This window comes from Stylophora pistillata, chromosome 10, assembly GCF_964205215.1.
Source record: "Stylophora pistillata chromosome 10, jaStyPist1.2, whole genome shotgun sequence".
NCBI lineage: Eukaryota > Metazoa > Cnidaria > Anthozoa > Scleractinia > Pocilloporidae > Stylophora > Stylophora pistillata.
This window is the reverse complement of record NC_142528.1, coordinates 20,909,617-20,932,394: the sequence shown is the minus strand read 5'-3', so window position 1 is coordinate 20,932,394 and position 22,778 is coordinate 20,909,617. Positions and strand designations below refer to the sequence as shown.

Below are 22,778 nucleotides of genomic sequence, written 5' to 3'. Positions count from 1 at the left end.
TGCGGCGTAAATGTTTAACTCGACCTGTCTTCGAAGGAGTTTCGATTTTGATTAAAATACTCGTCGCAGTTAGCCCATGTGTAACCGAGTCAAAGCTCTTTGAAAGATTACAGGTGTAACTATGGGTGAAGACGTTTAATGCAATCGCTTTTCCGCGATCATCTTTCGTCATCTTTTGCATTATTGGGGAATATTCCTCGGCGTTCTCTGGTATAGTTTGTTTTTAACAAAGCGTCCAGGCCACAATCGTTCTCAAATACAATTTAAAGCCATCATTCTTCTCACTGCGAGCCGTCGGTATTTATATCGTTTATTTAGTATAATTTCAGAGCTGAACAAAGAGTTTCCAGCAATCTGATTGGTCGAGCGGTTCCTTATAGGACGCTTTATTATATGGCTGTGCCTCACAAGGACTGGGAACTACCGAACTCACGAATTTGATTGGCTGAAATCAATATTGAAAGCGGTCTAGATTTTCCCATCTAGACCGGTGTCTAGACCGGTCTAGAAAAAAAGGTACAAAGAATATAAAAAATTGGCATATAAGACACAGCCATATAATAAACATCTTATTAACCGAGCTAGGTCGGTCTGTATGGGAGAATCTTGACCTCGGTCGCTGGTACAGACCTCACTGCGTTCGGTCTGTACTGGCGACCTCGGCCAAGATTCTCCCATACAGACCTCCCGCTTGGTTAATAAGAACTAAATATAGACCGCTCCACGCGGTTTATATTTAACAATTATTCGCCGAAGGCGAGATGAATATCGTTGAATAATCCCCGAGACGAAGTCGAGGGGATTATTCGACAATATTCACCGAACCTGAAGCGAATAATTGTTTTAGTATAATTTCAGAGCTGAACAACAGAGAAAATTCTAAAGTCATAACATTTTAGTAACATTTATTAACATTTTATTTTAACATTTTATATAAACCGCGCGGAGCGGTTTATATAGCGTCATATAAGGAACCGCTCGACCAATCAGATTGCCGGAAACTCTTTGTTCAGCCCTGAAATATACTAAAAAGTGTTAGAATAAAATGTTAATAAATGTTACTAAAAGTTTATGATTTTAAATAAATAATGATAATAATAGATATCTTATGTGGACACAACAGTGGCCGGTGATGGAACTTAAGCAGATCGATAGGGAAGCGCGCAAGATTGTTGTCGAGAGTGGGGGTAGACACCCATGTAGTTCGAATGCATTGTTGTATATGCCAAGAAGTAGAGGAGGGCGGGGATTGCGCTCTGTTGAAATGGAGTACAAAGCCACAAAAATCAAGGGTGCAGTCAGACTCCATGGTAATGAAGATCGTGCAATGGGAATGGTACGGGAGTTTGAAGAGCAAGCAGCAAGGATGGGGCGTAGGTCAATTTTTAAAGAAGCGGCTAAGTGCGCGGAGGAGTTGGGGCTGGAGTTGGATTTGGAACACTCGCAAGGGATCAAGAAAGAGGTGCGGAGGTGCCAAATTGAGAAGTTAGAGGATGAGATCAGAAACCAACGATGGCAAGGGCGTCTAGTGACTACTCGGCTGGAGGATGAGAGTTTGAGTGCCGATGGGTGTTTCTGGTGGCTCAAAGAGTGGAAGAACTGCCCATCACCCACAATTGCTGGACTCGTCGAGCTATACGAGCAGCTACTGCCAACGCGAGTATACACGAGTCAGGAGACCCACACAAGCGGGGAAGGCGAGGTGAGGTGCAGATTATGCGGCAAGGCTCCAGAGAGTGTGACACATATCTTGTCAGGATGCAGTGCGCTGGCCCAGAGCAAGTATCTCTCTAGACACGACGCAGCACTGAAGGTACTGTTTTACGAACTGTTGTATGATGAGGGATATATAGACGAGATACCACCCTGGTACTCGCCCGACAAGCCGAAGCCCGTGTATGAGTCAGAGAATGTTAAAACTTATTGGGATGTCCCTATATATGCTGATCAACAAGAGGTCAGATGCAATAGGATGGATGCATGCATTGTAAATCATATGTGCAAGAGAGTTGTGACGCTGGAAATGAGCTGCCCGTGGGTTAACAATCGGACAAGAAAGGATGAAGAGAAGACAATGAAGTACGGACCCCTTCGCTGGGAACTAAGGCAGCAGTTCCCAGGCTACGAGGTGAAGCAATATAACATCATTATGGATGCCCTCGGGGGGTGGTCACGGGAGCTGGATGTCATGATGCGCGAGCAGGTGGGAGGCAGAAGCACAGACGTACTGCGAAAGATGCAGAGGGCAGTGCTCTCGGGCGCGCTGAATATTGCCCGGACTTTCAAGGTGGCAGTTTGAGTTCCTGTTAGAAGGAGGACCGTAGACACAACGGAAAAGCTTTTTAGGACTAGTTAATGTACATTTATTTTTTTACTCCATGGCTCACAGGTTACGGTTTTTGCCCTGTGCTGCCTAATTAGAATGTAGCATTCATTTGATTTCTCTGCGACAATAATAAATAATAATAATTTAGCAATGGACATTCCACTGGGTGGCTCTTCTTGTCCACTGTTTCCAGATCGAATTGGAATTTGGAATGTTGGTTTTTGCGGAGGGAGGAAAACCGGAGGTCACGGAGAAAAACCCTCGGAACAAGGACGAGAAACAACAACAAACTCAACCGACATGTGACGCCAGGTCCGGGAATCGAACCCAGGCCACAGTGGTGGGAGGCGAGTGCTCTCACCACTGCGCCATCCCTGCTCTGATTTTAGAAATTTCTCTGTTGTTCAGCTCTGAAATTACGCTAAAAAAATTATTCACCTCGCCTCCGGCGAATAATTGTTAGATATCGCTAAAATATAATGAGTAACCTGCGAATTTTTATGAGGGAAAGCGAAGCTTTGTTTTCGTGACTGGCCCATTCTTTACTTTTCTGATGGTGTTACCTCTCATCTGTTTGGTAATTATGCAAACATTAATTTGTGAAAATCATTGTGTGTACACCCCTGAACGTTAAGAATATATCACGTCGAAGGAACAGCTTTTGTCTAAGTCCACATTTTTGTCAACAAAATGAAAATATACACATATCTGTTTAAAAGGTGAAGAGTTCGTACCACATTCAAGAGCTGACTTTTTTTTCAATACTGACATCTCGCGCGCGTGAAATGAGAAGACTATACGAGAGCTTGACATTCTATTTGAGAACGCGCGATTGTGGCCGCTTTTTTAAAAACCGAATTCAGTGGCCACTTTGTTAAAAACAAAATATGCGAGAAAACGGGCAAGGAATATTCCGAAATAGTGCAAATGATCATGAAAGTGATTGTTAAAAGGCGATTGCGTCACACTCGGTAAGTTATAAGATGACATAGACAATGAATATATGAAGTTCATATATTTTGAACGGCGGTTTTAGATACTTATGATGCACGATCCTTGCAGTAGAGAGCGCTATTTATGCAATAGCGAAAACCAGACCTGAAAAAAATCAGGCCTGTACGGGATTCGAACCAATGACCTCTGCGATACTAGTGCAGCGCTCTAACAATTGAGCTAACAAGCTCAATTGAGCTAACAAGCTCAATTGGCAGAGCGCTGCACTAGTATCGCTGAGGTCAGTGGTTCGAATCCCGTACAGGCCTGATTTTTTTCAGGTCTGATTTTCGCTATTGCATAAATAGCGCTCTCTACGGCTAGGATCGTGCATCATAAGTAAGTTGACATATGTTATCATGTATCAGACGAAATAGCAGTTTTCAAAATTTCCAGTCTGCATTTCGTTACCCGGTTTGCAGTCTGTATTTTGTACTGACCGATAGCTAAAATATACATTCACCTAACATCACCCCAGCAGTTGAAAGTAATACCAAGTAGTTTCAACTGTGTCTGGGAGTTACCCATTGGAATTTAATTACCTTCAAAACTCATTCAAACGCAATGCATCAACGACTTATTCACAGTTTCCTTTGATTTCAAATTTACGCAAGTGAACCCACCAAAATTCATGACTGGTGACACAGGTAAAACTACGCTGCAATGAAATGGCACTCAGCACCTGTTTTCAACACTTAAGATGATTAAATTGCTAAAATAATTCCAGCATCAGAATCTTTGTTTTGATCAACATGTCTCGTTGCGGCAATTCCTTTTTTGATATCTTTAAAAGCAGGAATCTTTAAAACGAGGAATCTTTAAAACGTGGAATCTTTAAAAGCGGGAATCTTTAAAACGAGGAATCTTTAAAAGCGCGAATCTTTCAAACGGGGAATCTCTAAAAGCGGGAATCTTTAAAAGGAGGATTCTTTAAAAGCGGGAATCTTTAAAACGAGAAATCTTTAAAAGCGGGAATCTTTCAAACGGGGAATCTCTAAAAGCGGGAATCTTTAAAAGGAGAAATCTTTAAAAGCGGGAATCTTTAAAACGAGAAATCTTTAAAAGTGGGAATCTTTAAAACGAGGAATCTTTAAAAGCGGGAATCTTTAAAAACGTAACAACTTTTTTTCGGCGGATGGCAGTGGCACTCGATTATTATTTTTTTTATTAGCCTGAATTGGAAGTCAGTCATCAGCCCTATAAGCAACCATAATTGAATACTCTGATCTACATTGTTTTCCGGTTTTATCCTCAGGGTTCAAAATAACAGCCGGCTGCCGGCAGCAGCCGCAACTTTTAGCCCACTTGCTCGCGATTTTTCACGAAAGAACTAAATTTTTATAGAAAATATTATGCTTATTGATCGTTCAACTGAAGTAAAAGTCGCTGTCATGCTATGGTGAACATTTCATCTCGGACAATAAAGCAGCCAAGAAATATTTTATATTTAAAAGCTTTTTGTAAACGTAAACGAGTATAAAGTTTCGAAAATTGAAGCGTGCTACAGGGAGTATTTTTGTCTACAGTATTACTCTTTCTAATTATTTGTTCAAGCGTGAAACATGCAAGTTTGTACGTGTACACTCCGTCACATTACGGTGTTTATATCTCTGCACGTACATGCTACCGTTAATCAAGATTGATTTCCGCCAAATCCCATTTAATGTCGTTCTCACGCGTTCAAATTAAAGTCGATGCTTGGCCGTACGGATTTCCCATTACTGTAAATGAAGAAGCGCGACAGTTTGTCTAGACAAAGTTGAATATTTCACGCTTGAACAAATACCGAAAAATTGAGCCGTTCAATACGCTTTGTTAGAAAGGGAATTGGCGCAACGAAAAATGTTGATCAAAATAAGGATTGTGATGCTGGAATAATTTTAACAATTTAATCATGTTGAGTGTTGAAAACATGTGCTTGTGTCAAAAGTCATGAATTTTGATGATTTTCCCTGCGTAAAATTGAAAAAAAGAGCAACTTCTCCACAGACCACTCATTCATTTGGTCGATTTCATTTCACGCTTTTTAAGACTTCTCATTTTAAGGATTCTCGCTTTTTTAAAGATTCCCGCTTAAAAAGATTCCTCGTTTTAAAGATTCCCGCTTTGAAAGAATCCCCATTTTAAAGACTCCCGCTTTTAAAGATTCCTCACCATTTTAAAGATTTTCCATTCCCCATTCCCCCATTCCCCATTCCCCATTCCCCATTCCTTATTCTTCATTCCCCATTCTCATTTCCTCACTCTCCATTCCTCATTCTCTATTCCCCATTCAACCCATTCCCCATTCCTCATTTTCCTTTCCCCATTCCCCATTCCCCATTCCTCATTCTCCATTCCCCCATTCCTCATTCTCCCATTCCCCATTTCTTATTCTTGATTCCGCATTCTTCATTTTCCATTCCTCATTCTCCATTCCCCATTCCCCATTCTTCGTTCTCCATTCTCCATTCCCCATTCCCCATTCCCCATTCCCCATTCTTCGTTCTCCATTCTCCATTCCTCATTCTCCCATTCTCCTATTCCCCATTCCCCATTCCCCACTCCCCATTCTCCATTCTCTATTCTCCATTCTCTATTCTCCATTCTCATTCTCCATTCCCCACTCCCCATTCCCATTCACCTTCCCATTCACCATTCCCATTCACCATTCCCATTCACCTTCCCCATTCACCATTCCCATTCACCATTCCCATTCACCATTCCCATTCACCATTCCCATTCACCATTCCCATTCACCATTCCCATTCACCATTCCCATTCACCATTCCCATTCACCATTCCCATTCACCATTCCCATTCACCATTCCCATTCACCATTCCCATTCACCATTCCCATTCACCATTCCCATTCACCATTCCCATTCACCATTCCCATTCACCATTCCCATTCACCATTCCCATTCACCATTCCCATTCACCATTCCCATTCACCATCCCCATTCACCATCCCCATTCACCATTCACCATTCCCATTCCCCATTCCCCATCCTCGCATTCCTCATTCTCCCATTCCCCGTTCCTTGTTTTAAAGATAGCCAATTGGTGGTGGCATCCATGTAGATTTGACGTGGCAGGGATGGGATTTTTGGCCTCCCCTCGAAATATGTAAATCAGACGCATTCTCCTTGCGAACTGATCAAAGTCACACATAAGTTGCTGTCTGATCTATTTTTGTTTTGTAGCGGGTGTTGGAATGAATTTAAGCCCTTTTCCCAGTAAATGAATCTGGTCGTTTGTAAGTTCTTTATTTGAGAGGTTTTTATGTGCGTTTTGTTCGCCTCTAGTTTGAAAGTTGAACGTGTTTGGCAAGTAGGCATTTATAGATTATGCTAGTAAAAGTGGCATATTATGCTAGTAGCATTGCTTTTTTTTTGGCCAAATTATGCTAACGTTATGATCTTTTTTCCAAATTATGCCACCGTTTTTTTAAATTATGCTCTTTGAAAAATGCAAATAAGTCCAAAATATATATTTCTTAACTAGAAGCCGTTCGTCTACAGGAAAGAAACGCAACAAATCCACAATGAATTTTAAATAAACACGTGGTTCAGGTTAGACCCGGGCTCAGTGCTTCACAGTGAACTACAAATGCTACTAGTTTAACTAAAACTTTAAATATCGATTAAGGTCACCAAGTGCTTGGGACTAGAGACAAAAAATTATCAAATAATGGCATCAAAAATGATCTGATAATTATCAAAATGCGCAAATTATGCTAACATTGCTACTTGGCAGAAATTATGCCAGTTTGCTCGATTTATGCCAAAAATTATGCTAGCATAATCTATAAATGCCTATTGGCAAGACCACGGTTTCGATCCTAATCTTGTGGATCTCGTCAGTTGCCGATTCACTGAATAGACTGTTGCACCCGTACGCAATACAATGTCTAACCATGACGAAAACACGCTGTATCCTTAAGAAAATGAATAAAAATGCCTCCAAACGTAGCCGTTTGCTTCGATTTTACTTGAAAGTTTTACCTGTGCGACCTGATAGCCTCGTTTCGAAACTTCTAAGTCCGCTTAGCTCTCGTACAGTGGGCGTAAATGCGATAAGAGCTATTCTAAAATTACTTCAGAAGGCTTCCAGGTTTGACTAGTTACTTTATCTTCTGCAATTTTACTAACGGAGGGGGGCATTGGGGATTAAGGTGGTGCGGTTTCAGGGCTGACCTCTTCTTTAGAGCGGTATTGCGGTGAAGAACAACTCGCATTGCGGTGTTGCGGTGATCTCAAACCTTACGGTGTGCGATGTTTGTAATTTCAGACCGACGGTGTTCGGTGAAATATATCATTTTGGTTTTGCAGTTTATCCTTTAACCCTTTTTAAAACTATAATTTGATAACCCATGGTCAATTGTCGAGCAAAATAAGGACTACATCCGAGTTAATCTTTCATAAACATTAGCTCATTAACCCCAGGCCGTGTTCGTCATTGTTTTGCTTGATCTTTGGACCACTACCGCACGCAATATCGGCCAGCAAAGACCAGCGCGTGGTAAAGACAAATGAAACCAGATGAGGTAAATTCTTTGTTTGTTACCCTCCTTACGCCCTTGGTCAATTCTCTTACCCAGGGCTTTCGGCGACTCTTTTGGGTAGCCCTGGGTAGGAGTGAAACAAAAACATGGCGGCAGGTTCTGTGGAATCTACGTTGCCTTTCATTTCTCGTCGATCTCCTGTTATTTCCCTTTATGGAGCGGTTGCTTCAAGTCAACCACTAGCAACAGACGCAGGATTACAGATTTTGCGAGCTGGTGGAAATGCAGCCGACGCAGCAGTCGCTGTTGCCGCCTGTTTGAATGTGACGGAACCTTGCAGCACTGGTATAGGAGGAGATGCGTTCGGTTTATTTTATGACGCGAAAAAGAAAATTGTCAAAGGAATCAATGGGAGGTATTGATGTATACAATAACTCATATTCTAAAGGTTCCTAAAGACTATTAGACCAGGAAAAAGCCAAGATCCAATATTTTGTTTCAGATGTGAAAAGTGGGCAAGTACAGTGAAAATGGCATGCACGCGCAAATCATATGAGCTGTACCGCCTAGGTGCTGTCTATATTCTTTTCTGATCGTCACCGAAACAGGATAATTAAATTAAGCGCTATGGTTATGTAGATACTCCTTAAAAATATTGGAGAGAGTCAGATGTCGAACTCTAGAGATGACCAATTTTATATTTGTTCCTTTTCCGCCAGGCTCACTACCTAATCTGCCCCATTTAACCTACCCCCTGAAAATACTCTTGTTGTATACATGCGAAAGACACAGGATAAACAGGGCACTTTCTGGTAGTAACTTAAAGCAATTGTTTGATCATTTAGTCTGACTTTTACATTGCAAAAGGTAATAATGTAGAAGGCAGATTGTAGCCTGTACATCAATTTCTGTATCTGTGTAAAAATCCCCTCAAATTTTTTATGTAGTATGTTACCACTTTGTTCCCTGAAAATAAGGTGCTATTGTAGAGAAAAAAAAAGTGGGAGTTCCCCTCTGACTTTCCACCCTCCTGTCCTCAACTGTGCAACCAGTATATATGTTGTGGTTCAATTTTATCTTTGGTTCAAATTTTATTTTCCTTTGTTTCAAAGTCATTATCATACATTAACATGACCGAGAACAAAGGAAAATAAAATTTGAACCAAGTATAGAATTGAACTACAACATATACATGATCATGTACAGGTGTTTAGGCTCTATTCCATAATTATATGAAAACAAAGACAATGATATTTTTACCATAGTTGATAAATTTTCCCACTCTTAAATAGTAATGTTAATGATAATAATATAATAATGATTAAGGTCCGGTAATACGGGCGACATTTTTCTTCAACTTGTCTTGCAACATTGTTGCATTGCAAGTCGAAACCCTTTGTTGCGCTTATTACCACGTTTGTGACCAACTTGTCTCGCAACAAAATTGGACTAAATATAGTGTTGCAAATTCGTGGAATCCTGTGCGTATGATTGGTCAGTCGTATATAAACAAAGATGGCGGCTGCTGAACTCTTCCTTTGTCAGAAGAGAGGGCTTGCAACTCTCTGTTTGGGCCTTTTGCTTGATAAAGACGAGGAAAGGCCTCGAAAATGAAATTGGAAAATTTACATGCGACAATGGATTTCCCAGAGAGAGAATTCAGGCGTTTTTCACCAGCTAATTAGAGAGCTTGAAGTGGGGGATGTTGTGGCATACAAAGAGCTTTTCGGTATGACAAAGGAGCAATTTTCCTTTCTGTTGGGAAAAGTATCCCCACTGATCCAAAAGAAAGAGCAGCCATCACCCATCAATTCTGTCCAGGCGACAAAACAGCCAGTTGAATGCCTAGCTGTAACGTTATGGTATTTGGCAATGGGAGAAACTTATCATTCCCTCGAGTACTCGTTCAGAATTTCACGCCAAACAATTTCTTCAATCATGTCAGAAACAAGCCGTGCCCTGTACAAGGTAAGCAGGTCTTAAAATTGTTGATTTATTTATATAACAGCGTCCAAATTAACATACTTGACATACATTTTAATTTCCTATACTATAGGTACTTGCTCCAGAATATCTAAAAGTACCAAACTCAGAAAGTGAGTGGGACGCAGTGGCAGACAAATTCGAGGCAAGATGGATTTTTCCAAATGGTATCGTCGCTATAGACGGAAAACGTGCTATTGAGTCTACTTTGCGCAACACGTTGCCTCAACTTGCAGCACTATATTTTGTTGCGAGACAAGTTGGTCACGAATGTGGTAATATGTGCAACAAAGGGTTTCAACTTGCATTGCAACAATGTTGCAAGACAAGTTGAAGAAAAATGTTGCCCGTATTACCGGACCTTTACTCATAAATCTTTTTCTTTTTTTGTTTGCTGTTCATTTCATGGTTTTTAAGTGGACGGGCATCGTCCAACTTGACGTTAGATTCCCTGAAAAGAGCAGGTGTTGTGAAGCCAGAGGATGATCATTTGCCTTACACTTCTGCCCACTGTGTCACTGTCCCTGGGGCTGCCGCTGCTTGGTGCGACACAGTGGAACAGTTTGGAAGTGGAGAGGTACTTGTAATGGGTACATGTAATGTCATGTTCAAATTGTATTGACCTAGTAGGTGTTCCTTTTCACTCAAGAGCAAGACATCAAACTATTAGATTGATTCCTCTTAGCATTTCAGATCAGTTGGCTCATATATAGTCGAAAAATTCAAAACTGGGGAATAAGCTGTTGGGAAACACCTTCACTAAGACTGCAATTTGTTTTTTTGTTTTTTTTTTTTTTGTTCTTCCTATTGAAATGTTATTCACCAAGCAATTTTCATCATGTCAGTCAATGACTGGGAAGGTATCAAATTAAATTTCAGTATCATGAAGAATTAATTTATAGTTGAACTTGTGTTAAATTTCCTTCAAGAGAAACCCAGGTTGTGGAAGAACAGTGAACCCAATGCAGTTAAGCTATTTATTTACAACTGCACTCACACATTTCTTTTGTTCATTGTCATTTTTAGTTATCTATGAAAAATATTTTACAACCAGCAATTGACTTAGCAAAAGAAGGATTCCCTGTCCACCAAGTTGCTGCATATTTCTGGAATAAATGTGGGTCGTGCCTCCAAGTTCCAACAAATAAACATGGATGTGATATGTTGCTAAATGGACATCCTCCTAAAGCAGGTGATGTCATGGTGATGCCACACTTAGCTGCAACATTTGAGGTAACCTTTCCGCACAAACCCAGTCAACTAAGAGGACCACCTCTCTACTTGTGAAAGGCTAATTCTTTTCCACAGTTATTTAACGTTAGTTCTTTCCATTGTAATAACATAACTTACAAAGGGTAGCCAAGGGAGGGGGGTCCTGACCACTTTTTGCATCCAAATTTTAGAGAAATTGGCTTGTCATACGTACTTTAAACAGCATTTCATGTGTCACATATTTGAAAGCAAAAATCTCATATCTGTCCATACATTGCCTTTCTGTAAAATTCATGCTGCACATTTTGGGCTTAACCATGGTTCAGGTTTAAACCCTTCATCACACTCTTAACAGATACTAACTAATGAACTGCTTCAAGTATTTACATTGATCAAATAGTTAACCTTGACTAATGCAGTCTTTTTTACCTCAGGTCTTGCAAATGAATTACCCCCCCCAAAAAAAATGAAAGCTCTTGGCAAACTTTACTTGCCTAGTTTTTTAAAAACTTAAAAGCACACTGAGTGCCCTCAAAATGTGCACATTATTTTCATGATATAATTTTTTTTTTTTCATTTTTTTAGTACATAGTGCACTGTGGGGATGGTGGGAGAGCTGCTAGGGAGCTAGTGCTGTAAAATCATTCCAACTGGCAACAGAACTAGGAATTAGACTTGTGGAAGGGGGAAGTAGGAGGAGGCGCTAAGGGAGTCAGTTATGTGCATTATTCTCAGGTACATATCAATTTCCAGTGACCCCGTGCTGTCCTTTTGGTATTCCTTTATGAGAGGAATGACTGAGTGCATTTGCTCATAAACAGTAGATTCAGTTTGTACTACCACTGTAGACTGGATGACCACTGTAAATTGATATTTTGTAGGAATTAGGTTCAAAAGGGAAGGATAGTTTTTATAAAGGACGTATAGCCAAAGCAATAGTTGATGTTATACAAGAGCATGGTGGATTGTTATCCCTTGAAGACTTAGAGCAACATCACAGCACCTTTGATGAACCAATAAAGACTTCCTACCATGGGATAAATGTTTGGGAAATGCCTCCAAATGGACAGGGAATCACTGCACTACTGGCCCTGAACATACTGGAGGGATTTGACATCCAAGGTTAGATATCTTGAAAATTTACTGGAACTGAAAAAGAAAATCTCACACCTGTGGAAGCACAGGTATTCCACCATAGGATATGTGTTCATAATACTTGATTGTAACAGTACCGTTAACTTGTGGCATTTTTTTTAGTAATATGGGAAGAAGTGAGAGTACTAGCATAATTTGTGGCAGTAGGAGTAATATTAGCAGTAGGAGTAATATTAGCCGTAGCTGTTTATATTTTGGAGTAATAACAGCAAATTTTAGTATCAGTTAGTAATAACAGTTGCAGATTGGTACAAACTTAACCTTTTAACCCGTAAGAGTGACCAGCATCTCATTTCTCCTTACAATATCAACCCAGGATCATGCATTAAGCTCATGAGAATAAAGGAAATGATCACCAACTAAAGAAACTCCTAATTGTTTTAAATTATGATAATAATAATTTGATAATCATTTATTTATATTGCGCGTGTTACATAATTATGCAGATACTCACACGCGCATTACAGTATAATAATCTTACAGTACAGTGTTTACAATCATTGCAATCATCACAGTCATTACAATCCTGATTATTGAATGACTTTGTATAGTATTTACAATCTTGACAATCTTAATAGTCATTAAAATCTCTACAAACGTGATATTATTAAAACTATGGTATTTATAATTATTACAATCTTTATAAATATTAAAATCTTAACTGTCATAATATTCATGATTTGACCGATGATATTTAAAGCAGATAGGCTTTCCCAAACAGGTGAGTTTTGAGAAGACGCTTTAAAATATGTACAGTATTGGCATAACGTATGTCTCTCGGTAGCTCGTTCCACATTTTAGGCCCTGCATATTTAAATGAGCGGTCACCTAATGTGATACGACTCTTAAAAGAAGGATTACTCACTAAAAGTGTATCATCAGAGCTTCTGAGATTGTATCTTGAGGCTGGTTTCAGTTTTACAAGTTCAGATATATAAGGGGGAGCGCTACCGTTGAGGGCTTTATATACAAAAAGAAGAATTTTAAACTGGATTCTATAGTCAATGTGTAGCCAATGGAGCCTGTACAGTGATGGGGTGATGTGTTCGAAACGACCTACATTGCAGATTAGGCGAGCGGCCTAATTATCAAACAAATTCTTCTTGTCAGCACCTTAGAAAATGTATGGAAAACAGTAGGGAGAATATGCATACTGATGGTCGAGTGGAAAGGATTAAGCAGTGACGATAGTAGAAATGGTCACAACAAACATGATAGTAAGAGTTAAATAGCAGTGGCAGCGTGGTTGGTGGAGTTAGAGATAGTACAATTGCCTTGCAGCAACTGCAGTAGACTAAGTGGCAGCAGGAGCAATACTCTAATGAAAACAACCGTGCATCGTTTCAATAACTGTCCAATGCACCGATGAGTTTAAAAGTCGTTGAACTGTTGAAATTCGTTCTTCCATTCCAGGTATGACACATAACTCCAGCGAGTATCTCCACACCTTGATTGAAGCTCTGTCATTAAGTTTTGCGGATACTTTGTGGTATAACGCCGACCCAAGTAAAGTTAAAGTACCCGTTAGTGGATTATTAAGTAAAGAATATGCAGCAAAACGTCGAACCCTTATCGCGCCGCACAGGTTAGTGTGTTAGTTGTTTGCCTCGTTCAAGTTTTTTTTCTTTTCACCAATCAAGGAATACGTAACACCCGAACACAATTAGTCAAACTCTGTCGTCTGTCGTTGTGGGTCTGCTGGCTCTGCTGGCTCTGCTGGCTCTGCTGGCTCTGCTGGCTCTGCTGGCTCTGCTGGCTCTGCTGGCTCTGCTGGCTCTGCTGGCTCTGCTGGCTCTGCTGGCTCTGCTGGCTCTGCTGGCTCTGCTGGCTCTGCTGGCTCTGCTGGCTCTGCTGGCTCTGCTGGCTCTGCTGGCTCTGCTGGCTCTGCTGGCTCTGCTGGCTCTGCTGGCTCTGCTGGCTCTGCTGGCTCTGCTGGCTCTGCTGGCTCTGCTGGCTCTGCTGGCTCTGCTGGCTCTGCTGGCTCTGCTGGCTCTGCTGGCTCTGCTGGCTCTGCTGGCTCTGCTGGCTCTGCTGGCTCTGCTGGCTCTGCTGGCTCTGCTGGCTCTGCTGGCTCTGCTGGCTCTGCTGGCTCAGCTGGCTCTGCTGGCTCTGCTGGCTCTGCTGGCTCAGCTGGCTCTGCTGGCTCTGCTGGCTCAGCTGGCTCTGCTGGCTCAGCTGGCTCTGCTGGCTCTGCTGGCTCTGCTGGCTCTGCTGGCTCTGCTGGCTCTGCTGGCTCTGCTGGCTCTGCTGGCTCTGCTGGCTCTGCTGGCTCTGCTGGCTCTGCTGGCTCTGCTGGCTCTGCTGGCTCTGCTGGCTCTGCTGGCTCTGCTGGCTCTGCTGGCTCTGCTGGCTCTGCTGGCTCAGCTGGCTCAGCTGGCTCAGCTGGCTCTGCTGGCTCTGCTGGCTCAGCTGGCTCTGCTGGCTCTGCTGGCTCAGCTGGCTCAGCTGGCTCAGCTGGCTCAGCTGGCTCTGCTGGCTCAGCTGGCTCTGCTGGCTCTGCTGGCTCAGCTGGCTCAGCTGGCTCAGCTGGCTCTGCTGGCTCTGCTGGCTCTGCTGGCTCTGCTGGCTCTGCTGGCTCTGCTGGCTCAGCTGGCTCTGCTGGCTCTGCCGGCTCTGCTGGGTAAGGGGAGGGAGTCAGGTAACTCTTGACGCAACTCCAAGCCTGTTTTGTTAATTGTGTTGTTTTTTTGTTTGTTTGTTTGTTTCATGTATATATATTTATTTTACAGAGCGTTAGGAAGCTATGAGCGAGGTTCGCCATTCAGTTGCAGTGACACTGTGTATTTCAGTGTTGTGGATGCTCAAGGTAATGCTTGTTCCTTCATCAACAGTAATTACCAAAGCTTTGGTACAGGCCTGGTTCCTGAAGGCTGTGGATTTACTCTTCATGTAAGTTCATTACACTTATATTCATTCGCGGATTGCTCGGCTTCTATCGACATATGTGCGTATGGTTGTCCGGTAGTAACTAATGTTCTCCAGATAGACATTGATGAGTGGTTGGAACCTGTTGATGTAAGTTCCCTTCATTAGTTTGAAACAAGTATACTACCTGTTAAGTATCACCTTTTATTATTCAACTACAATCCGTAAGGTACAAATAATGCCCGAGACGAGTACAATTATCACGCGGTATTTGTACAACTGAGAACCGGCAAGACAGGTTTTCTCGCATCGCGCAAGCGACGAATTGGATCGAAGTTACAAAAAAAAAATGGCGCGCAATTTAAATTATTTTTCTGACCTAACTATGTTCTGACGACGAAGAGTCGAATGGCTGTTATAATATTGATCTAAGTTTATTAGATAAATCGAACGAAGAAATGCAGTCGGACGACAATGAAAATTTATCATTTATTGAAGAAAATAAGAGCAGCAACGCGCCAATTTCGTTTCGCTTCACATTCTTCTGTCACGTTCTCCCCGTAAATGAAAATCCGCGAAATTCGCCCGAACTGAAATAACAATTTGGCGTGTCGGATAATCAATAACCCACTAGACGTTTTGGTGTGTCGTATCGCTGAATATTTTTACTCGTTATTTGTATTACCATCATTAGACTTTGACTATTCGTGGTATGTCTCACTTCTATGGTAAAATAATCATGACCGTGTGTATAAAGGTCGATCAACTATTGCAGTTAAAGTTGCTGGTGGTTTCTGCTTGTAATATTGTGTTTGTCCGTTTAATTTACCACATGTTTCAGATGTAGCACAACAAGCTTATTTGACTTATTTATTCCTGAAACGGTTACAATACTTTCGGGCGCAAATCCCGCGCACGTTCCTAGGAGGTGAATAGCAAGGATAGTAGGAGTTTGAGTAGCCAATCAGAGCGCGCTTTCAACGCTATCCCTGTAGTATATACTAAATCATATTCTTGGTGAGCAATACGCTCCAGCAAACAGTTATTAAAACCTATGGAAACTGCTATTTTTCGGTCAGGATGGCCCAGTTCATATAAAAATTGGCAAGAACCTTCACCTTTAGTCGCCTCATGCTACAGAAACTGAAGTAATTGAAGTCACAGGATTTTGAAAATTCATTGGTCCCAGTCAGTCATTATTTGTTAAAATGGAACGTAAAATTAGTTTACATCCTGGAATTAATTTTAAAATCTCTTGTTCCAGAATCGAGGCGCTAATTTTTCACTTCGTCCAGACCATCCAAATGTCCTTGAGCCAATGAAGAGGCCATACCACACCATCATCCCTGGTATGAGTACGCATGAGGATACTGGGGAGCTTTTTGCATGTTTTGGTGTCATGGGAGGCTTTATGCAGCCACAAGGACATGTGCAGGTGAGATGGGGCCGGACACATGAATGGTTTGTACTTATTGACTGAGTGGGAGGGCTGTAGGGAGAAATATTTGGCTCAAGGTTAAGAAATAATGACCGAATGCAGCGGGGTCGTTATGTCATAATCGAGGGTAAAATGTTCCCGTCTGCCCACCGGACTCGGTCATCAAGCTGTTCATCGTATGACCGCTGCTGACTTTTACTTTGTCTACTTCCTCTGTCACCTCTGGAACCAGCGCCTGCGTTCGTACGGATATTTTCATAAATGTTTTCTCGACAAAAGTGCGCGGGGCTGCACGGTCATGATAATACTGGTTCATAAATTTTCCTTTTTTCTTTACTTTCCTTTTTCTTTTCCGTAAAGGCAAGGTGTAAACTTTAGCTGTGTCCTTGTTTCAGGTCCTGCTTAATATGATCGACTTTGGGATGGACCCTCAACAAGCCTTGGACATGCCAAGATTTTGTATCCAGAGTGAAGGTCAGGGCCTTGGGTCCGTTTTCCTTGAGGACGGTATTTCCGGAAAAGTCGCCAAAGAGCTCAGTGAACTCGGACACAAAGTTGCATACCCAGTGTGTGGCCACAACAGGAGTGTTTTTGGACGGGGTCAAATAATTACTCGTAAGAAAGCACCTTGCAACAATGGACTTGAACGGGATGTTTACTGGTCTGGTTCTGATCCTAGAGCCGATGGATTAGCATGTGGATTGTAAACCGGCATAGCAACGGCTTGGGCTCTTCGTGGTGACGTAGAGCTAGGGTTTTAAAAGTGTGCGCAAGCTATTGGATCCAATCTACGACTGTGGAGGGGAAATCAAAGTCTTGATGATTATAAATTATATTGTTATATACCCAGACTTTCACTCAACAAAACGAGTACTGTGATTGGTTAAATATTGGTCACGTGCCCCTGGTCAAATTCAAATGTCTCCCGACCGGGATACAATTGTGTAGTTGTTGCCCGCGCGCTGAATGCAACACCATATTTTTGCCATATGATTGTTACCGGGAAAGTCTAAATATACAGCAAAGCACTTAATGTATGGTCCCACGGGAAACTAGTCTGTTTTGTTTTCTCTCGAGTCCTGATGTCAGAACTCTCAGGAAAACAAAACCAACTGTTTCCCTCGGGACCATACATAAAGTGTAAAATGATGCTAGGAAACCCATCGGCTTACTTAATTTCCATAGCTAATCACGCGTAATGAAATAAAGAACTGATCCGTTTTGACAAGAAGGGTTCTGAAGCAAAATTGCGAAGGTCTTATTCCTCCCAGAATGTACAATTAAAATGTGTTATTTTTGTATTCGTCAGGGAAAGCATTTCGCTGCATTACACTAAACGACCGCCAGTATGCTCCCATGAGTCGGCCTATGTGAGCTTACCACAGCCTTGGTGGGAATAGCGTTACATAAGTTTTATTATGTGCTGCCCTGACACAAATACGTGTGTTCACATAATAGTTTAAAGATATGTTGGCTTCTCACTAGTGGTTTGATCAAAAAAATTGAAATACAGTGTGAACAAAACAAAAGATTCAATTTGAATGCAATCACGTAACTTCAAAAACCTCGCAACATCATTAGGATGATTAACATGTGTCGATTTGCAAAATCACTGATTTTTTTCAAAACAGCATACAAATTTAAAACGTGTGTGATATGCTTCATGGCCGCTTAACGGGAGTAGAAACAATATAAAAACTTTTATTGGCACGGTCGCTTCATAGGTTTTTATTCGCAAGCTGATTGTATACCGATCGTAATTACGTAACTCTGGTAAGTGGGCGCTCTAAAGGAATAGAGTTAAACATGGATTCCATCATGCCCGGAAACAAATGATGTATGGGGAATAACGGCAATTAATTGTTTATATGATTCAAGTATTTAAAATGGGCAGAAAGGAGAATAATTACTTATTTGGGAAAGTGAACATGCATTTTTTATGTATTTTTGTATCATATGGCAGATCGGTGATTTTCAAATGTAGTCTTAACCGCAGATTGATTCTCGTTAAACGCCGTCTGCGAGTAATGCGTGCAGTTAACATCTCACTATAAATTATTAAAAATGACAATTTATAAGAATTGTATGAAGAAACATTAGAATGATCCCGCGAATGGTTTGTGGCATAAAAAAAAAAAAAAAAAAAACCCTCTCGTTATGGTTTTAGAGAGGGTTTGTTTCTGTTTTGGAATTTTATTTTGCGAATTAGTGATTTTTTTGTGTTTCGGCGAAACAAATTTTCAAGTTTGCGGATTTAAAAAGGACAGTGTTTTATTGGATGAAGGTAGGACAATTCTGCAACGTTTGTTTAGCGGAATTTTCCTCAGTTTTTATTTGCTTGAACTTGTTTTTGCAAATTAAGGAAGATGTACGGCAGAATTCACGAAATATTGAACACAATACATTTTCTTGTACGCGGCACCTTCACTTTTAATCTTTACCTTCATTTCTAGCGCTCAATTCGCAATACTGGAATCAGTGTTTGATTAAACTTGTCAATTTTCTTAATTAATGTGAATAGTAATTTTTCCATTAGTAGTTATTAATCGCGTTTTTACAAATTATCCAACGCCCAAACGAATCTGTTTATTTTAAAGAACCTTCTTTATCTCTTCCACGGGTTGAAAGGTTTTTTCGAGTGGGCCCACGGATCCGGGATCCGTCGGCCCACTCGACAAACAAAATGGAGAAATGAGGTTGCAACTATTTTTGAAAGCAAAAAAAAAATTGGACTTGTACTGAATACAATGAAATATTAAGTTGAACACCCCGCCGATCTATAGCAATTTTTGTCTGCTTTTAACTACCTTTGCATTAGTAAGTGTATGTTTTGACTTAATGGGATTTTTCCATTTGCCTTACTTTTGTTTTACCGAGGTATTTTTATCATGATAACACGGCACCAATCAATTGCGCAGGTTTTTCTTTTTTAAGGATGTGGACCAAACAGTAATAGGCACGCGAAAGACAGAGTCCGACTCTAGTTCAGATAACAGCCACACGACGGAAGATCTTGTTTATTGGAAGTTCGATGTTAAATCGTGAGTAAAACACCAAAGATAAAGATGCCATTGACGACCACACTTGTCTTCCAAGTATTATTCGGAGTGTCGATAGCATTAAGTCTGTTTGGTAACACGCTGGTTATCTCAGTTGTCTCATCTCACCGCAGATTGCAGACTCCTATGAACTGCTTGTTAGCCAATCTCGCCTTGGCTGATTTTCTCGTTGGATTTTTCTCTTTTCCAAGAACATTTCACGCTGGTCTTTATACACATCCCAGTGGATTAGCCGGTGATATCTTATGCAAGACATTAACAAACGGAAATTTCATTTACTTAGCAGCGGTAGCATCGATTTTAATTTTGGTGTTTATTGCTTGGGAAAGATATTTTGCTGTGATTCATCCGTTTAGCTCTCGCGGACGAATCAACGCCAGGAGACTCCGTCTGTTGGTAGCCGTCTCTTGGGTAGCTGCATTCAGCCTGGAGTTGATTCCGTTCTGGGTTGTTAATTTTGACGAGGAGAAGAAATTTTGCTTCTATAACTGGTCTGATACTCTTCGGAAAATCGATGTGTTCATTTGGTGTATTGTCCTCGGTTTAGTGCCACTTGGAGTCGAGGCCGGCCTCTATTCCAGTGTGGTTTATCGCCTATGGGGTAGAAACGTACAAACCGTGGATATTTCCAAGCGTTCTTTAATGCTTCAGAGGAAGAAATTGACAAAAGTTGTTCTATCCATAACCATTGTAAACTTTGCCTTATGTGTTCCACTCGATGTCTACTTCTTCGTGGAAAGTTTTGCAAGTAAGTCTGTGGCTGTGGACACAGGCTCTTGGTCACCACTCTTCAAATCAGTCGCTCACTTAATGTTAGTTTTAAATGCTGCGTGTAATCCAGTGATATACGCAGCACAAGATCGTAACTTTAGGCGATATATTTGGCGCTTTTTGAAGAAGATATGCGGTTGCAAAATACCTGCTCGCAACTTATTTTGAGCAGAAAATCAACGAGAGAACTGACTTCGTTTTAAGAATGGAAGGGATAGTCGATTATGGTTAAGAGGGAAAAGCGTTTCATTTTGGGAAGGAGGTTTCTATAGTGACTTTGTAGAGAAACAAAAACTTAATTACCACCGAGATGAAAGAGACAAAAGAGTATTTCTAACTGAATGGAACAAATTGAACTTGAAACCAATACTGGAGATTAGAACCAACTCAGGGCTCCCCAGTGAAAGCCGCTCTTCGTGAAAACTTTACTCTCCCTGAACTATACACTTAGTAGCCTCGCGGTAGGGCTATAGTATATGATGGACAACAGATCATGTCAGTCTGAGGGTTACAACTACCATAGTGGAGTTTTTCTCGTGCCCTCTACGAATGAGTTTCGGGTTTTCCCCTCTCTTGTATCGTGGTTTGTCTTCGACTACTCGTCAATTTCCATGTGGTCAGCCAGAAAAAAATTTATACACTGTCAGTTAACATTACGACTTGTTACATTGCATTGCTTATTTAATTGCATCATATTGCTTACTTTAGGCGTTCACTCTTTTAAAAACGCCCGAGTTTATTTAACAGCAGCCCAGAGAGATGCTAAATAAAGCAAGGAAAACGAGGATTATTTTAAAAGAGGGGCGGACACTCAGTCTCTATTTACAATTCTTGATTTAAGTGTAGACGCTCTGGAAGACAGCAAAACCTTTTATTCGTAGTTTATCGGATAAATGTAAAAAAAGAATTGTATTCGTGAATTTCACTGACTGCTTTGACGAGAAACACAGGGCCGTATTGCAATGAATATAGAATTTTTAAACCAGAGTGACTTTTCAAGTGGTTATATAAAATGTGTTGATGTGTAGTCTGTGTTGAAAAAGCCTCTAGCTGTAATGTTGGGCCGTTACCGATATGTTCACCGGTCATATACCGGATTATTTCCGTTCCTTACCGTCTTTAATGGTCATTTTAGAAATAGTAAATTGCGTTTAAAAGAACATAAATATAATATTAGCATATATATTCAAAAGCTTGTCTCGTCAAAGAACAACTGCTGTGTTGTGTACAACTGCACGTTGTTATGATCCTTCCTGTTTCCTTTGCCCATCATAACAATAAAATTTGCATAGTCAAATGTAGTAGTGCCTATAGGTAAGAAGTCCAAGAGTGTTCCTCACTTTGTCCTAAATCTGATTTCCTTGAGCTGAATATCTTTTACAGTTTCCATCGTTGGTTGATATCCCTTGTCCCTTGCAAGAGAAAAAGTCATGCTCCTTCAGCCATCCTAAAATTTTTCATTAAGACAAGAGACGTTTCAACTACCGTGAACGTCGACGTATTGTTGCTTTCCGCTTTTATATATTTTTTTTTTCTTTAGATTAATGCTCTTACTTAGCAGTTATAAATAAGAGGCGCCATTTGGTATACCCCGAAATAATTTTATAAAGTGCTTTTTATAAAGGTGCTGTATTGCCGAGCATTCCCTTTCCGGCCGCAGACATGTTTAGTCGTTGAGGTCCTCCATTTTTATCATGTGAATTATCGAAAGTCTTGTTTGATATTCTCGGAAAGCGAGTTCTTTCGTGTTCTCCTGGTAGCAATAATATAACGATGGCAACCACCAAACCAAGGAGAAAAAGACTTGAAGCAACTCGTTTTAACCAGCGTGAAGACATGAAAAAGCAACAATTTCTAAGACTCATCATGTGTTTGCCGTGGCCGTCTTTATTGTTAAAATACCAGTGTAAATATGAATTATTCAATAGAGTGGTGGCTTTTATTGTGTTATTTTGTCTGACGTATGTAAATTTTATAGAAAGCTTTATTTGAAATTGAGAAGGAATTCATCTTGTAAAACGACAAATACTGATCTGCCTTTTTAAACGACAAAGGTAGATAAGCTTTGTTGTTATTGTCGGTTAGGTGAATAAACAGATAATATTAATCATCAGTACTTGTCCCCAGAAGAAAGGCTTCCTTCGACAGTTTTCTTAAGGAAATATAGATAGAAGGAAAAAAATTTAAAAGAGTCTTGAGAAAAAATGTGTTTAATGTCCACATCGGCGAATTTTTTTTTCGAAAGGTCCTCGTATTTACGCCGGAGTGAAACATGAAATTCATCCATTAAGGGTTTGGCCGATTTTCTGGATAATTTTTGTTTCATATGCCGGCGTACTTCAAATAAATATTATGAGTTGAGTACTTTGATTCTTAAAACATGATATCATGTTAATTCGTCGAAAAACTTTGAGTTGGTGTGTTCACTTCGTATTATGAGTAGATTCGGACTCGAAATGAGAAACTTCTAGGTCGAAAGATAAATTTTAA

General features: G+C 40.7%; 3 protein-coding genes across 4 annotated transcripts; all 3 read left to right on the top strand.

Annotated features, from left to right (window-relative positions):
• The first annotated feature begins 7,910 nt into the window (after positions 1-7,910).
• LOC111326037 (uncharacterized) lies at positions 7,911-18,966 on the top strand. 2 transcript variants are annotated; one of them, XM_022929965.2, is made up of 8 exons: positions 7,911-8,220; positions 10,206-10,365; positions 10,815-11,021; positions 11,882-12,122; positions 13,569-13,740; positions 14,987-15,044; positions 16,285-16,455; positions 16,854-18,966. In XM_022929965.2, exons 1-8 carry the CDS (start codon positions 7,952-7,954, stop codon positions 17,163-17,165), a joined length of 1,590 nt encoding a protein of 529 aa, XP_022785700.2. In that variant the 5' UTR covers positions 7,911-7,951; the 3' UTR covers positions 17,166-18,966. The 2 variants fall into 2 exon arrangements, with proteins under 2 accessions (XP_022785700.2, XP_022785699.2); XM_022929964.2 differs by having other exon boundaries at positions 14,885-15,044.
• LOC111326042 (uncharacterized) lies at positions 8,228-10,196 on the top strand. Its single transcript, XM_022929971.2, has 2 exons — positions 8,228-9,773; positions 9,862-10,196. The coding sequence occupies exons 1-2, from the start codon at positions 9,435-9,437 to the stop codon at positions 10,120-10,122; spliced, it is 600 nt and encodes a 199-aa protein (XP_022785706.1). The 5' UTR covers positions 8,228-9,434; the 3' UTR covers positions 10,123-10,196.
• Positions 18,967-19,367: 401 nt separating the features above from the next.
• Positions 19,368-22,156, top strand: LOC111326041 (pyroglutamylated RF-amide peptide receptor-like). Its single transcript, XM_022929970.2, has one exon. It carries the CDS (start codon positions 19,524-19,526, stop codon positions 20,454-20,456), a length of 933 nt encoding a protein of 310 aa, XP_022785705.1. The 5' UTR covers positions 19,368-19,523; the 3' UTR covers positions 20,457-22,156.
• Positions 22,157-22,778: the final 622 nt, after the last annotated feature.

What these genes read in the sequence shown, in the direction of transcription:
- LOC111326037 (XM_022929964.2), top strand. Translation starts at nt 7,952, where the DNA reads ATGGCGGCAGGTTCTGTGGAATCTACGTTGCCTTTCATTTCTCGTCGA. An exon ending in AACAGTTTGGAAGTGGAGAG is followed by an intron (nt 10,366 to 10,814) that starts GTACTTGTAATG and finishes TGTCATTTTTAG; the next exon opens with TTATCTATGAAAAATATTTT. An exon ending in GCTGTGGATTTACTCTTCAT is followed by an intron (nt 15,045 to 16,284) that starts GTAAGTTCATTA and finishes CTCTTGTTCCAG; the next exon opens with AATCGAGGCGCTAATTTTTC.
- LOC111326042 (XM_022929971.2), top strand. Translation starts at nt 9,435, where the DNA reads ATGCGACAATGGATTTCCCAGAGAGAGAATTCAGGCGTTTTTCACCAG. An exon ending in CAAGCCGTGCCCTGTACAAG is followed by an intron (nt 9,774 to 9,861) that starts GTAAGCAGGTCT and finishes CCTATACTATAG; the next exon opens with GTACTTGCTCCAGAATATCT.
- LOC111326041 (XM_022929970.2), top strand. Translation starts at nt 19,524, where the DNA reads ATGCCATTGACGACCACACTTGTCTTCCAAGTATTATTCGGAGTGTCG.